General features: G+C 35.4%; 1 protein-coding gene across 2 annotated transcripts in view; it reads right to left on the reverse strand.

Annotated features, from left to right (window-relative positions):
• Positions 1-14,870, reverse strand: part of LOC114664284 (nuclear GTPase SLIP-GC-like) — a 38,216-nt gene extending 23,346 nt beyond the window's left edge. Inside the window, exons 1-10 of one of the 2 annotated variants that reach the window (XM_028818323.2) lie at positions 14,751-14,870; positions 6,145-7,052; positions 5,478-5,561; positions 4,512-4,620; positions 3,726-3,951; positions 1,717-1,938; positions 1,238-1,435; positions 978-1,147; positions 849-882; positions 472-570 (exon numbers count right to left, since the gene is read on the reverse strand). In XM_028818323.2, the coding sequence (XP_028674156.1) occupies positions 472-570; positions 849-882; positions 978-1,147; positions 1,238-1,435; positions 1,717-1,938; positions 3,726-3,951; positions 4,512-4,620; positions 5,478-5,561; positions 6,145-7,009 (2,007 nt within the window). In that variant the 5' untranslated portion in view covers positions 7,010-7,052; positions 14,751-14,870. Of the gene's footprint in view, positions 1-471; positions 571-848; positions 883-977; positions 1,148-1,237; positions 1,436-1,716; positions 1,939-3,725; positions 3,952-4,511; positions 4,621-5,477; positions 5,562-6,144; positions 7,066-14,750 lie in introns of both variants that reach the window. The other variant, XM_028818322.2, reaches the window with a different exon arrangement.
• Positions 14,871-15,451: the final 581 nt, after the last annotated feature.

Here is a 15,451-nt window from a genome sequence, read left to right on the forward strand (position 1 = left end):
AAGATAGATTTAAAATGAAAAAGTAGGCACAAAAAAACGCATAAGCAGAAGATTTCATGAGACTCCAGCTCACCATGACATTGACTGAGTATAGAAAATGGACAGAAGTTGCTACTGTTTTCTTTAGGATTTAGGAGTGTGTTGTACAATAAAACAAATGTCAGAGCTCTAAAGAAGGCAGTGCCTTTTATCTGTCTGATCTTTCCACTATGAGGTCTTATGCAAATACACAGAAACATGGTACATTCAAACAGGACAAATAGATTTCCTTGTCCTTCATCTACCAATGACTCATAATTAAAACTATTTACAGTTAACATTGTATTTTCTTTTATTTTATTTGAAAAGAAAAACACAAATTCTTTTAAAATGTAGTTTTTGCCTTTCTGTATAAGTGATTCTGCTACTTCCAGTATTGTACACAGTAAAAATTACATTCAGTGGCCAAACAAATAAAAAAGAAATACATACTTCTACTTTGCTGTTGCATTTGTCAAAAATATTCTTTTTGACTTGACTTTTTCTTTGCTGTATAATCTGTCTCCTTATTTGGCTTTCATCACATGAGTCCTGTAAATAGATACATTGAAAGTGACAGTATTATGTGATGTTTTAATAAACATACAGCTTTGAGTTCTTTTGATGCTATTACTAACAATTTTAAGTCTAATAGAAATATTAATATCATTTAATTTGAAGAATTATATTGCTTCTGCTCAAGGCTAAATTACATCATTCAGCCTACAAAATAGACACATTGCCAAATAAAAACTGAGATACACACACACACACACACATATATTTAATATGTATATGTGAAATGCATGAAAAGATACAAATCTACTCACAGTTTGTCCTGAAATTCCATGTATGTTATAATTACTAGGAAAGAAATCAAATTATTTGAAGTCAAATTATGAAAAATAATCAAAAGTTATCATTTAACCTTTTAGTTATAATTTAAAATCGCAATTCACCTTACAATCCCAATTTCGTCTGTTTTGGTGCAGATGATGGTTATGTTTTGGCACTCTCCTCCACCGGCAATGCCTCTCAGTCCTGTATTTAGGATTTCTACAGCGTTTCTGTCAGATTCTACTCTGGTCATATCCGTAACAATCCAAACAGATGAACACTTGCTAATATACTTTTTTTTCAGGAATTAAAAACAGTAATTTATTATTGTGTAATTTAGTGCACAATAACAGCAAATAATTAAACTAAAAATGACAAATACCTCTTTCCACATTTTATTTCTTTCTTTGTTCGAATCTCCAGTTCCTGGAAGATCGACCAGTATGACCTGATTTGGTAGGTCAGGGGTTTTTGGAATAAAAATTTTAACAACCTTCACCAGAGGCCAAAAAGAACAGATGGTCTCATCGTCAGCATCACACCTTATATAAGGGGTTATCTTCTCTGACAACTGGGCAGCCTAAGTGAAGTAAATAATAAACACAATGTAATCCAATGTATGGTTATACCATTCAAACAAACATAAACCTGATAATAATAATAATTAATTACATTTATATAGCGCTTTTCTCTAACAGTACAAAATTGGACTTTAATTTATTTTGTCATTAATGACAGGGCCTAGACTTAAATTTAGTTTTTTTTTTTAAAGTTTTGCAATAAAAGGTTACATTTACTTACTGCCCAAAACAGTATTATAATCAAAGCAAATGTGATAATAAAAATCAGTAAAATGCTTACAGTTTTTAAATTAAAAGTTTTGGTAGAGTTTAAAATATCATTGATTTTCTCTTTAGTCAATTCAGAAAAGCTTTTATTTAGTCCATTCTTTCCATAAACTGCAGTTATTTTTGCTTTTGCACTTTCACTTTCAGTATCCTCCCCGTCGTCTGTCTCATTATTATCCTGGCTTTCGTCTTCTTTACAGTTCTCTACAAGATCTTTCAACTCTTCTTCCCATTCCTGAAATAAAACATAAAAATGCTGAAATAAAGAACACCTTTATACATGTATATAAAGCATGTAGCAGTGTTTGGTCAACAATGGTTTGAAAAAAATATTTATAAAAGTATTTGTGGTGCAAAATTACAAAATGGCAACCTCACCATCAGCAATGTTTTTGGGTAAAGGGTAATGTACCTCAAAACATGTGAGAATTCTACTGTTTCTGCTACCTAGACTTTTATTTCTCATGTCCTTCTATGATTCAGATATTTTCTAATAAAATAATATTGTTGAAGTCTTCTGTGTGAGAGGGGTTCCGATATTAAGAGGGGGCCTTATGATACACATTGTCAAGTACTGAAATGAGGCTGCAAATAACCCCTGTTTCACTAGGATAAGCTGAGACAACTACAACTACAAAACAGTTCAGAAAACAATCAGTAAAAGTTAAGTATGAAGAAAAAAAATATGTTTTGCAAATCAGTCAGAGGTTTAAGAAATCTAGAGAGAGCTGGATTGCACTGTAGCAGGTAGGCAGAGGACATTAATGGGAAAGTGAAGGCAGCAGCAACAAAAGAAATTCCAAAAGGATAAATGAGATTCTTAAAATTCAAATGGGATAAAAAACACAGCTGGAGTAGAACAATAATTTGGTGAACCTGCAAGACAGGTATACAAGGTGATTGATGAGCTTAATGAAAAACATAAATGACAGAATATAATAAAGGTATGTGACTCAAAGGTCACCTTCTTTGTACTGTGGTTCATTGTTAAACACAAGATACAACGTGAGTGCATTCTGGACAATGCAGTCTCACTGCATCTGCACAGGGTTTTCTTGGTTTTCTAATATATCACTAAAACCAGGTCTAAATTGCCCTCTAAGTGTGACTGTGAATGTGTGTGTGATTACGCTATGTGATGGACTGGTGCACATTCCAGGGATGGTTCTGGTCTTGTGCCAGATCTTTTAAGGATAACATAGATGGATGGATAAATAGCTATATAAATGATTACAGACACAACCTCCTTCTGCTAAATGAACTGGGACCACAGAGGAACCCATCAGAAAAGAATCGAGAACTGCTAACATGTTCATTAAGGTGTGATGGATGTGCTAGGACCACGAAGATCTAAAGGAAATTATTGTATAAAAGATGTTTAGGGAAATGGAAAGGCAGTTTACTATTGGACATGATGATTTCCCCAGCATTAATATGTCACCAGCTGAAATAAAGATGACCCAGTGTTGTTAGCCAGGGAAAAGAATTTTCACTCTGTTTTAAACTGAATTTGAAACTTACTTTTTTTAATGGAACACCTTGTTCCACAAAATGGGTTGGAGGCTTTTCCAGGTGGAATATAATGCACACACGTAAGGATGCAGTCAAAGGTTTTATGCCTGGTGTGATGTCCTGATAAGCTGAGCATTCCTGAGCTGTCACATACTGTATTATAACTCATACAATCATGTACAAATCATACTTATTTTGTCTAATTTTTGATTTTATTTTAATGGTAGCACAATTATAGTGAAATGGTACTATTTTTATAGTAGATGATGTACATAAGCAAAAGGGCAATACTGTAGAAATATCTCAGCAAAATATTAAAAACTCAAAAAACAAAATAAAAAGCAAAGATTTTCATAGTAAACAAATGAACATATTATCAATACCAAGTATGTTTTCAGTGGTTGTTACAGAGCAATGGTGAATAATATGGAAAGACACATGATTAAGTCTATTTTTCATGTACTGTTTACAAACTGTGGTTATTAACAGGAAATTCAATGCTACAGCCACCTCTTTGCTGATAAATTCGATCTCGGCTCTGTACTGGGTGTTGTTTTCATGGGCCTGCACTTGGACAATACAAGATGTGCAAGCTTGTCTTGATGATGTGGGCAGCAAATATATTTCATTTAGAAGAGCATTAATCAGTGAACTCTTTCCAGATCCTGTCTTGCCAAATATTCCAATAAATATTTCTTCATAAATATTCTTTTCTCTTAAATTCACAATCTTTTCTCTGTAAAAACAAATCAAAAGATGATTGCTTTTCAAATTTACACAGTTGCCTTCCAGAACAGCGCTGTATGTCAATACTGAGCACTTACCGTGTAACCAGTGACTCCGATCCCAGCACAGTGGGTCAGTCCTCTGGTTACACAGGAACCATGCTGTTACCGTGCATACTTACACTGTGGCTTAAAAATACTTTTGAAATGTTTATTCACTTTTGTTGTATACAAGGGTAGATGTTTTAAATTATTCTGCCTACTAAATAATCCAAAATAAGAAATTTTAATGTTTACAGTTATAAGAGTGCATATAGAAAATTTTGGAAATGTATAAAAACTAATGATAAAACACTGAATCCAATGTTTTCTGCCCAATTCCTGTCCAGAGTGCCTGGTATTGTCAAAAACATTCTACAATAACATTGAAACAATGCATTTAATAATAATAAAATTCTAATATTAAATATGCTTTTGTATTACTTATTGTGTTGAAAATAGATACAATGATGTGATAACTAAGAACACAAATAGGGAAACAGACACATGAATAAAATAAAGGCACACATACTTCAGCTCTGCTAAAAAGGAAGCTTCCTTTGTTCCAGTGCATGACAAATTTTTCATTTTTTCATACATTCTTGATATAATATTTCTTGATTCTTGCTCCATTTTATAACCTGAAAAATAACTTTTCATAAAACATTCAAAGCAAAATATGTTTTCCAAACATGATTTATCACCCAAAAGTCTGTCTCAACACTTTTGTGAAACAAATCTGATTTCGTTCACTTTTAGGTTTTGCCATTTTGGCAAATTCTTTTTGATAACCAACATTGAGTGTTAAAATTTGCCAAAGCATTTTCCACAGTGAATATGATCTTGTTTACTGATTGCATTCCTGGAAGTTCACCGCGAGGCCAGCTTAGACAAACTTGGTTATTCTCCAGCACCCAACAATGGTTTGTGAGGCCAGTATGACATAATGGAGCTTTAGTGGCCAATGTTGGGTGGGACAGCCTCCCGAGTATGTAAGGCTGGGAGTTTGTTGCTGTATTCAAGTCTTAATGATTATGTCTTTTTGTATTACCTTGTATCTGAACCGTGTGTATAAACAGTATAATTAATCCCCTAATTTAAAAAAAACAAAACAAAACCCACACTTGTGATGCACTAAGCAAATGTACACCAAAATAACACTAAAAAGACCTCTGATCACAACAAATACTATTTCTGTTTAAAATTATTGTTTTGGCCAAAGTACCAAACACATATTTTGTACATAATGAGCTGAACATTTTTTGTCTCCTGTTGTGACCAGTCAATATATAAACAGTAATGACTGGCAGAGTAAACAGCTCATTAAGGGGACAGAGAGAAAGGCAAGGTCACATACAGTGTGCCAGCACTGAAATAAACATAAAGAGATGAATATTTGTGCACTTTGTTGCTATGAGATATTCATCAATTGATTACAAATGAATAACTGCAGAATAAAAAAATAAATGATTTTTCTACAATGAATAAATGTCCTTACATCTTATCAGAGGTTCTTCACTGTCATAAGTACATCTCTGTTTTTTAGCAGCAGGTGAGTCATCTTCATTAAGTTTCTTTTTAGCTTAAATACAAAAAAGGAGAGAGCTACAAAAGCTACAGTTAAAATTAGTTCAATAAAGAAAAGAATTACATTTAGTAAAATACATTTAATAAGAAAGATTGCATTTGTTTATAGATAATTAAAGTAATATATAAAATGACACACTGTACCTTAACAACTGTAACAATAAATTATATAGCAATAGTTTTATAAAACAAAAACAATGCTGTCTCTATTTTGAAGAATTTTTAATTATAAGTATAAAACATCATTTTCACGATTTATTATTTTAAAAGTAGTGCTTTTTGGTTTCCATTTGTTACCTATGGATTTACCTTTAAACCATTTACACTGTTTACATTCATATCTTATTTGCATACAGATATGTAAGCTCTTAATTGATGCAGTTTTATATGTATTGTTCATGACAGTGTTCTCAGTTTTTAAATATTTGAAATGATAACTAATTGTTGTTATTGAAAGAAGATTAGAAGATGTTAAGGTTGGACGAGAGCTACAATCTTTAAATCTTCTGCATTAATAGATGATTATTCTAATTTCATAAAATGGTAACAATAATGTTAACACCTAGATTTACTCTTACTTGTCTGTTGTAATGCAAGGTTCATCGGAACATCAGTCATTTCTTCAGATATGGAAATGTAACTGTCATCACAACGTGGAGAAGCAGCTTCCTGTTGGAGCCGAGGTGAGAAGTTTACCACACAATCTGCTCTTTGTCCGAGAGGTGAAACATTACAAGCCATATTTGAGGATGTTGGGATATTTCTGAGGTCATTTGCTAACCTAAACATTTGGTGAGAAGGACCTTCTTCAGGGTTTGATGAAATATCAGACAATTCCTCAGCAAATTTAATCGCAGATTCCAGATCTTCAGGCTGCTGCATCTGCACCTGTTCCTGAACTTCTTTTGGCAAAACCAGCATGAACTGTCCCAACACAACTTTGTCAAATAATTTCATTTTTTCAGTTTCCATAGGCATAAGCCACTTATTTGCTAAATCCTTTAGTTTTTGAGCAAAAATGCGAGGGGACTCACCAGGCAGCAGCTTCAGTGAATGGAACTGCTGTCTGTATGAGTCAGAAGTCAGCCTGAAGCAATGCAAAATGGCTGTTTTGACTTTAGTATAAGACCGCGCACTTACATCATCCAAATCTGCAAAGGCCCTCTGAGCTTCACCACATAGAAGTGGAGCTAACTTCAGGGGCCATGTCTCCTCAGGCCAGCTACAGTGATTTGCCACTCTCTCAAATATTTTCAAGAAAACCACAGGGTCATCTTCTGGGGTCATCTTAACCAAAGGACCAAAGTTTGGCTCATGGGGTTTAGATATGGTAGATGTGAATAGGCTCATCATTGCTTCCATTTCTTTCCTCTTCTGTTCTGCCTCCTTCTGTTGATCGCTGAGAAACTGTTGCATCGTTTTGATGATGGCACTTTGATCCATTGTGTCAGAAACTCCTGTGTCACTTCACACTTCTCATAAGACCCTGAAAAAGAATTCTAAGATGAGATGACATAAAATAAATCTCAAAATCTGCAGAATGTAAATCTGAAAGTATACACTGTAAGTATACTAAAAGGTTTAAGTTAATTTTTTATAAATACTAGCCTTACAAAAACCCGGATGATTGGTATTTTATTACTTAACTTTCCATTTTTAGTTTTAGTTGTTCTTCATAGATCTGAGAGTGCTGAATACAAATCTGGCAACAGAATTACTCTATCACATTCAGTTTTTGAGAGATGAAGACTTAAAATGAAAAAAACACTACTTTTGTGAAGTCAGTAGACAGATTGGGAGAGCATGGGGGGGTCATGAGGTTGCTGGAAAGGGGTGTGTGGCTCTCCCGATATCTATGCACAAGGACGAAGATCCAAGTCTTTAGAGTCCTGGTGCTTCCTGTCTTGCTATATGGTTGCGAGACATGGACGCCATCCAGTGACCTGAGACAAAGACTTGACTCCTTTGATACTGTGTCTCTCCAGAAAATCCTTGGGTACCGTTGGTTTTTCTTTGTGTCAAATGAACGGTTGCTCATGGAGTCCCGAAAGAGGCACATTACCTGCATTGTGAGGGAGCGTCAGTTATGGCACTATGGCCATGTGGCGCGTTTCCCCGAGGGTGATCCGGCTCATAAGATCCTCATTGTTGGGGACCCGAGTGGCTGGACCAGACTAAGGGGTCGCCCACGTAACACCTTGTTGCGGCAGATAGAGGGTCATTTCCGGATGGTGGGACTGGACCGCGTGTCTGCCTGGGGGGCTGCAAACCGGGATCCCGAGTTGTTTCGTTGTATAGTGGGTATGGCAACGCACTGTGCCAGTGCATGCTCCCCAACTTGACTTGACTTGACTTAAATGCTTAACTCACTTTTGTTGCTTTCATTATATTTTACCCTTTCTCTGTGCAGTTTGCTCCCTTCATTGTATCGTAATAATGACAATTAAAACAAACAGAGCAGACACCCAGTCAAATGACACTGAATCATGAACTGCTGCAACCACTTTAGCATTAATTAGAAAACAATGGATTAATTAAACAATTAGAACACCCAGAAAAATAGAATAAAAATCTACATGAAAACATTGTTAAAAAGAGAAAAAAATACATCATTCCCATATAACTGCTTAGTACAGTACATTTTAATATATATATATATTTTTTACCAAACCTAGATTTCTAATTTCTTTATTGTTCCCAAAAAAGCAGAATATGGGCAATAACAGTTCACTTAATTATCCCAAGATTCCAATTAAAAAACAAGAAGCTGGTTGGAACAAAAACCTGCAGCCATAGGGGGTCCCCAGGACCAAGAACCCCTGCTTCAGGTCAGTAGCATGTTTGTTTCTGGTTAGCATTTTCTACCAGAAGACTTATAGCTCTCAGTTTCTTGTCAACAGTTTTTGAGCTTTGTTTAGAACTTTGATGACAGATACTACAGATTTTTTTTGGCACAGACCTGGTTATAATTACGATTTTATGTCTCATTTTTCATCTCCTTAAATATAACTTTTCAGTCCTCTGTAGCGGTACATTAGTAGTCAGATATAATAATACATAATCAGTAATTTGACAAAATCAGCAGGCTTTGACACAACAGTAAAAGTAACATATTTATCCAAAAATGCCTTACAATTGCTCAAACTTTATATGGACTATATAGGCCTTTTATTCTTCTGCTCCATCTTTTTTCATTTCTATTTGGAATATAAAGGTTTATAGAGTCACTATTATCATGAGTACAGAGTATAGTGAACATTTTTTACATGCATGTGTTAATCAGCATGCATCTTGTTGTCAATCTCTGACGCCATGATTTGTGATTATAAAATTTACATCAAAACTGACATATCTCAGAATATCTCGATGCACGGAGTTTACAACTTCTACTAACTTACATATATTTTCACCTCATTTCTATTTGGTAAGCTCATGTTGGCTGCCCTAGTTGTAGTGGGAGGGAAGATCTTCACTTGTAATGTAAGGACGCACCTTTTAGGCTAATCAGTAACAGGCAGTAGTGTTAAAAATGAAATTTCAGAGTTCATATCAAACAGGCTCAGGAAGGGATTGATAGTGTGATCTGAATTTGCAGTCATAAGTGTGATAGCAAATTTCAAGCCAGGTAGGAATAGAACATTAGAACAATCTAGACTAGAACAGGCCATTCACCCCAACAAAGCTTGCCAGTCCTATCCACTTATTTCTTCAAAAAAAATCAAGTCGAGTTTTGAAAGTCCCTAAAGTCTTACTGTCTACCACACTACTTGGTAGCTTATTCCAAGTGTCTATCGTTCTCTGAGTAAAGAAAAACTTCCTAATGTATGCATGCAATTTACCCTTAACAAGAATTTTTAACTGTATCCCTGTGTTCTTGATGAACTCATTTTAAAATAACAGTTTCGATCCACTGTACTAATTCCCTTCATAATTTTAAACACTTCAATCATGTTACCTCTTAATCTTCATTTGCTTAAACTGTTTAGGTTCAGCTCTTTTAAACCTTCCTCATAACTCAATGCCTGTAGCCCTGGAATCAGCCTAGTTGCTGTTTCCTTAAGAGGCATTAGCTCTCTGGAAATGTGTTCTTTTCAATTGCGGCGTTTTAATTAACCTGAATTTAAATAATTATAAATAAAAAGGTATTATCCCCCTCCAGCATGCAATAAGATGGTTACAAGATTACACGAGAAGTAAAAAGGATAATTTAGCTCTTTATTAACGGGTTCACGCGGTATTACAAGCGGGAAGCTTATGACAGGCATATCAAGCAATGTGGGTATCTTGACCTACACAGTCTGCCATCTTTCGTTACCACACTGAAAGGATTTTCACCGGACGGAAGACATAATCTTCCACCCGGCCTCGGATGGAAGACATAATCTTCCGCCCGGCAGCTTCAAAGTGTTGGCCGTAGGTCCATCCTTATATTCTGGTTGCTCCATGTGCAGGCTCCTTCTCTTGGATCCAAACAAGGACAGGAAAGGACTCAAACCCCACCTTCAAAAATACAGGAATAGCACAATGCCTACATACAGTTCTCATTCTCCCAACAAGGAAAGAAGATGGTGTGCTGGCAAAAGACAGAAATATACTAGTCTGTCTTTAGGCTGACTATTCAATTCTCCAGTTGTCTTTGGCTCTGTAGTCCTGTGCTTGGCTCGGCAATTCTAAATGCTGATGCTATGCCCCTGTGTACCATACTTGGTCTGCCTGTATGAATGAGTCCATAACAGTGGGCACAGAGAACAGTGACATTTAAACATAATAATAAAACATATTATAACAGTTGCTCTTCTCTGAACCTTTTCCACTGCTGCTATGCTCTTTTAGTAGCCTGTAGACCAAAACTGTACATAGTACTCTAGATGAGGCCTCACCAGTGCATTATAAAGGTTGAGCTTAACCTCCTTAGACTTGTACTCCACACATCGTGTTATATAACCTAACATTCTGTTTGCCTTCTTAATGGCTTCTGAACACTGTCGGGAAGTCGATAGCTTAGAGTTCACTACAGCTCCTAAATCCTTCTCATAAGGTGTACTCTTGATGTCCCATTGTGTAATCAAACCTAACATTTCTACTTCCTATGTGTAATACTTTACATTTACTGACATTAAATTTCATCCGCCACAAATCTGCCCAAGTCTCTATTCTATTCAAGTCCTTCTGTAATGATATAATGGATTCCAAATTATCTGCTAATCCACCTATCTTGGTATCATCTGCAAACTTAACCAGCTTGTTACTTATATTCTAAATCATTTATATATATTAAAAATAGCACTGACCCCTATGAAACACCTCTCTTAACATCGGCCAATTGTGATAAGGTTCCTCTCACCATCACCCTCTGCTTCCTTTGTCTGAGTCAATTCTGCACCCATCTAAAAACATCACCCTGAACTCCCACTTCTTTTAATTTGATGCCCAACCTCTCATGTGGTACCTTATTAAATGTTTTCTGAAAGTCAAGATAAATAATATCATATGCTCCACTTTGATCAAATCCTTTTATTGCCTCCTCATAGAATTCCAGCATGTTAGTAAAACAGGACCTCCCTCTTCTGAACCCATGCTGACTGTTCAGAATAACTCCTGTCCTTGCTAGGTGTTGCTCAATCGTATCTTGAATAATTCCTTCCATTAATTTTCCTGTGATGCATGTTAAGCTTACTGGCCTATAGTTGCTTGGAACTGCCATTTCACCTTTTTTATATAATGAGAAGATATTTGCCATTTTCCAGTCCTTTGGAATCTCTTCAGTGCGCAGTGACTTCCTAAAAATAAGTGTCATGGGTTTATATATGTACTCGCTAGCCTCCTTAAGAACTCGAGGGTAAATATTATCTGGTCCTGGTGACTTGTTTGATTTCAGCTTATTTAATCTGAGCAGCACTTCTCCCTCGACAATTTCCAAATCCCTCAGTACCTCCTTAGTAGTCCTGTTTACCTCTGGGTGGTTATCCACTTGCACACTTGTGAAGACCTCAGAAAAATGTAAGTTTTCATTGTCTGTATCTTTTAATTCCCCTTTACTATTTCTGATGCACTTCACCTCCTCCTTGACTGTTCTTTTACTGCTAAAATACTGAAAGAATCTCTTAAGAGTCTTCTTTCACCTTATCAGCTCTGTTCCTCTCCAACTGTCTTTTAGCCTCCCTGATATCCTTCTTAATGGTTGCTCTCATGTTCTCATACGCTCTACGATTCACTTTACAGTCATTAGTCTTATATGCCTTATAAAGCAGTTTTTTCCCTTTGCAGCTTCTTTTTTAAATATTTATTAATCCACTGTGGAGTTTTTAAAAATTTCCTATTAATTCCAAATTTAGGTATGTATCTGTCCTGCATTACATGTAAAACATTTTTAAACCTGTTCCACTGCTCTTCGACTGTCTCCACATTTAAAAGCTTATCCCAGTGTATCCTCCTTAGACTTTGTCGCATCTGATCAAAATTTGCCCTACCAAAGTTCAAATTAACAATTTTAGTCTTTGCATCTGCAATCTTACAAAATACTGAGAATGGCATTATATTATGGTCACTTGACTCTAGTGGTCACTTCTACACCCTCAGTTCTATCTTGATTATTACAAAATACTAAATCTAGACAGGCTTCACCCCGTGTTAAAAAACAGTGACTGTTTACTTCTAAAAACTCCTGCTCTTGTGCTCCTACAAGGTTATTCCAGTTAATATTTGGATAATTGAAGTCCCCCATGACTACAATATCTCCCTATAAACTTCCCCTTCGATATTATTAAATTGGGTGGTCTATAACTCACTATAAAAAGCAAGTCAGCCAAAGGCCAGTTAAAATGAAGGAAGAATCAATTTTTATTCATTTGGTGCTGTATATCCCAGATAGCACAGCAAACACTCAGTCACCTTGTGTTACAAGAAATGAAGCCCATGCTGTTCGACAATTAAGTCATCTGTGTGGCTTTGTTACACTGTTCACTATGTTATGTAACATGCTTTACCAGTAGCTTCCAGGTTTGTGTCCATAGAATTTAAATTCATTGAGGTATCCATCACTGAAGTTATCTCTTGAAAGTAGTTTTGTTCACATTTTAGATAATACAAGGGCTGGGGATTAAACCCATGCAGGTTATGGAAGGTTACTTGTACCAAAATAAAATGCAAAATTAGATTGAAATATAATGTACATGCACACGGTGCATTTCTTTTTGGCATGGTTTTATTGTGCCGTAATTAAAAGCACATCAACCAAATGATTTACACTACAACACTCAATTTTTGGTTCAATTTAAAATGCATTGCAAAAGTGTGCTGCATTTTCATTTCATGTCCATAGATCACGTGTGATAACTATCAGCAAAGCAAATGTGTTATATTTCAATTGAAGACCACGCTTTGATCGTGCCAAAACTAAATGTAATCAAATGACTATTCAGCATCAACAATTGGGATAACAGGCATTCCACCCCTAAACATTTCTGTGTTCTAGCGGCGATCAACCGAAACAGCGAAAAGTATATTTTAGGCCTTACTGAAAATGTTTACTCTTATGTTAGGTTGTCTAAAGCTGTTTTAGTTATCATACACGTTAAAGTGAGCTGTGCAGTTACAATTTCGAGATGTGGGTTGTTAGCGGTTTTAACTAAATACTGAATACAATGAAACATTTGTTAGTATCACTGAGGCTGGTTTCTTTGTAGTTTTTTAATCACACCCTCCATGAAAACCAGACTGTGGTCAGGTAGCTCAATAACAGTTGTGACAACAACAGATATTTGGGACACCAACCAGGTCATCCCCTTTATTCGTCTCCAGACTAAAAGAAAATAACTTTTTAAAGGAAAAATAAAGGTGTGTCGTTTTCCTGATCTGGGGCTTTAGAAAGGCTGAATGAAGTCTGGCATAGCAGAGCTCCATTGAACAGCTTGCTCTAGCCATAAAAGACATCTTTTCCTGGGATACCCAGGATATTATACGTTTTTCTTCTTTTGGCACGGAAGAGAATGAAATCGTCATTTCTGTCTCCAGCTTCTACCCATTCAATGAGATGGAGGATCTCCTGCCTTATCAGTTCCCCATTCAAAACCTTTAGCGTTGGGTAAACACTCAAGGAACACCTTTTACCTCAACTGTTAATACACCTTGTCACAAGTCTTGACAGTGATTGGTCATTGCTGCTAAGTGAAATGAAACATGTTTGCTGTGCTTTTAGTTATGGCATGCAATCTGTAGACAAAAATGAAAATGCAATATACTTTTGTATTGCATTTTAAACTGACATGAAAATTGTGTGCCGTAGTGTAAAGCAATCTATCATTTAGCTGATAATCTTTTTAATTATGACACAATAAAACGATACCAAAATGAAATGTTCCACGCTATTAAAAATAATGGTTCTTTAATGACACTTTACAGTTCTTTACTGAGTTGTACTTTACTGGTTCCTCGTAGAACTATTGCTTGACAAAGCACCGTTTCATTCTGCACATGAAGGGGGTTCTTTGTGCTTTGAAAAACTTTCTAATATGTAGAAAAAAATCTCTGAAATCCTTCATGTATAACAGAGTACCTACCAGGGCACAAACAGATTACGAAAACCTGGATTTAACCTGTGTTATTATTGCATGCAGCAAGAGTCCTTTGAAAATCATGACCCTTTGGTATTTCTCAGGTATATGTTACTATCTATTCATGGTTATTTACTGTATGGAGCATTTTATGGATCTAAATAAATAAAGGTTCTTTTTGGAACGTTTATGTGTATGAGTCTTTTCTGAACTAAAAATGGTTCCCCTATGGCATTGCTCTGAAGAACCAGTCTGGCACCTTTATTTTTAAGAGTGTACGTGCATATGCATTACATTTCAATCTAGTTCCTTAGAAGGCAAGGGAGAAATCACAATCTAATATTGTTAGGTCTCAGTAAAGTATTTTTTCAACAAAATTATGCAAAAACTGCACTATAGTCTGTACATTATCTGCTTTCATATACAACAGAATTCTTTATTGTGCAACAGTAAATGCAGTTTTTCTGTAATTTAAATGATATCAGCTTCTGTAGTATGATTGATCATTTTGAAGCTTAATTGTTGTAACATCTGTGTTTATAGAGCATATTTTAAAAGGACATTCAATTAAGTAATAGTTTACACTTATTCAAATAGCTTAACTACAATAAAGCAGGTATAAACTTTCTTACCTTTTAAATCTTTTAAATATTACTTAAGTTCGATTTCTTTTCTTATGTATTTCTGTGAACAATCACACTGTAGGCCTTCAGTCAGGACTTAGCAGAATTTCCTCAGCTGATTTTTGTCTTGCAAAACACTGGAACGTTCACCACAACTTCTCATATTACATGTCAGCTCACGATCCTGACGGCACGGAAAACTGAAACTTACCACTCAGGTTCTCAGAAATCGAAAGTAAAATATTTTTATATAGTGTTCTTCTCCTTGCTGGATTTTTTAAATAAGAGAAGTTTAGAAAAGAAAAAAGACTTTTCTATGAATAATTTGACCTGAGTTATAATACTTCACATATTGAATTAACATTTACTTTCTTAATGACTGTTTTAAATAGAACTGTAAACATAAACCTAACCATTCAATAAAAAATTCTTAATGGATGGCTAAGAGAGCCTAGTCACTATAAGGAGTTAACACTTTACTTTAAGTGTGTGCGTAGTTTTTTTGTTTGTTTTCTTTTCACACCCCAAAGACATTCCTATTACATGACAGTGTTGAAGTGACCCTGAATATGGGTGTATTGATAAAGGGGGTGCGACGGAGTATAGGAGTCAGGTGGAAAACTTTGTTTGTTGATACAGAAAGAATTGTTTGCATCTTAACATTAGCAAAACCAAAGAACTGGTTATTAACTTTTGCTGCACCAAAGAGT

This window comes from Erpetoichthys calabaricus, chromosome 14, assembly GCF_900747795.2.
Source record: "Erpetoichthys calabaricus chromosome 14, fErpCal1.3, whole genome shotgun sequence".
Classification (NCBI taxonomy): Eukaryota; Metazoa; Chordata; class Cladistia; order Polypteriformes; family Polypteridae; genus Erpetoichthys; species Erpetoichthys calabaricus.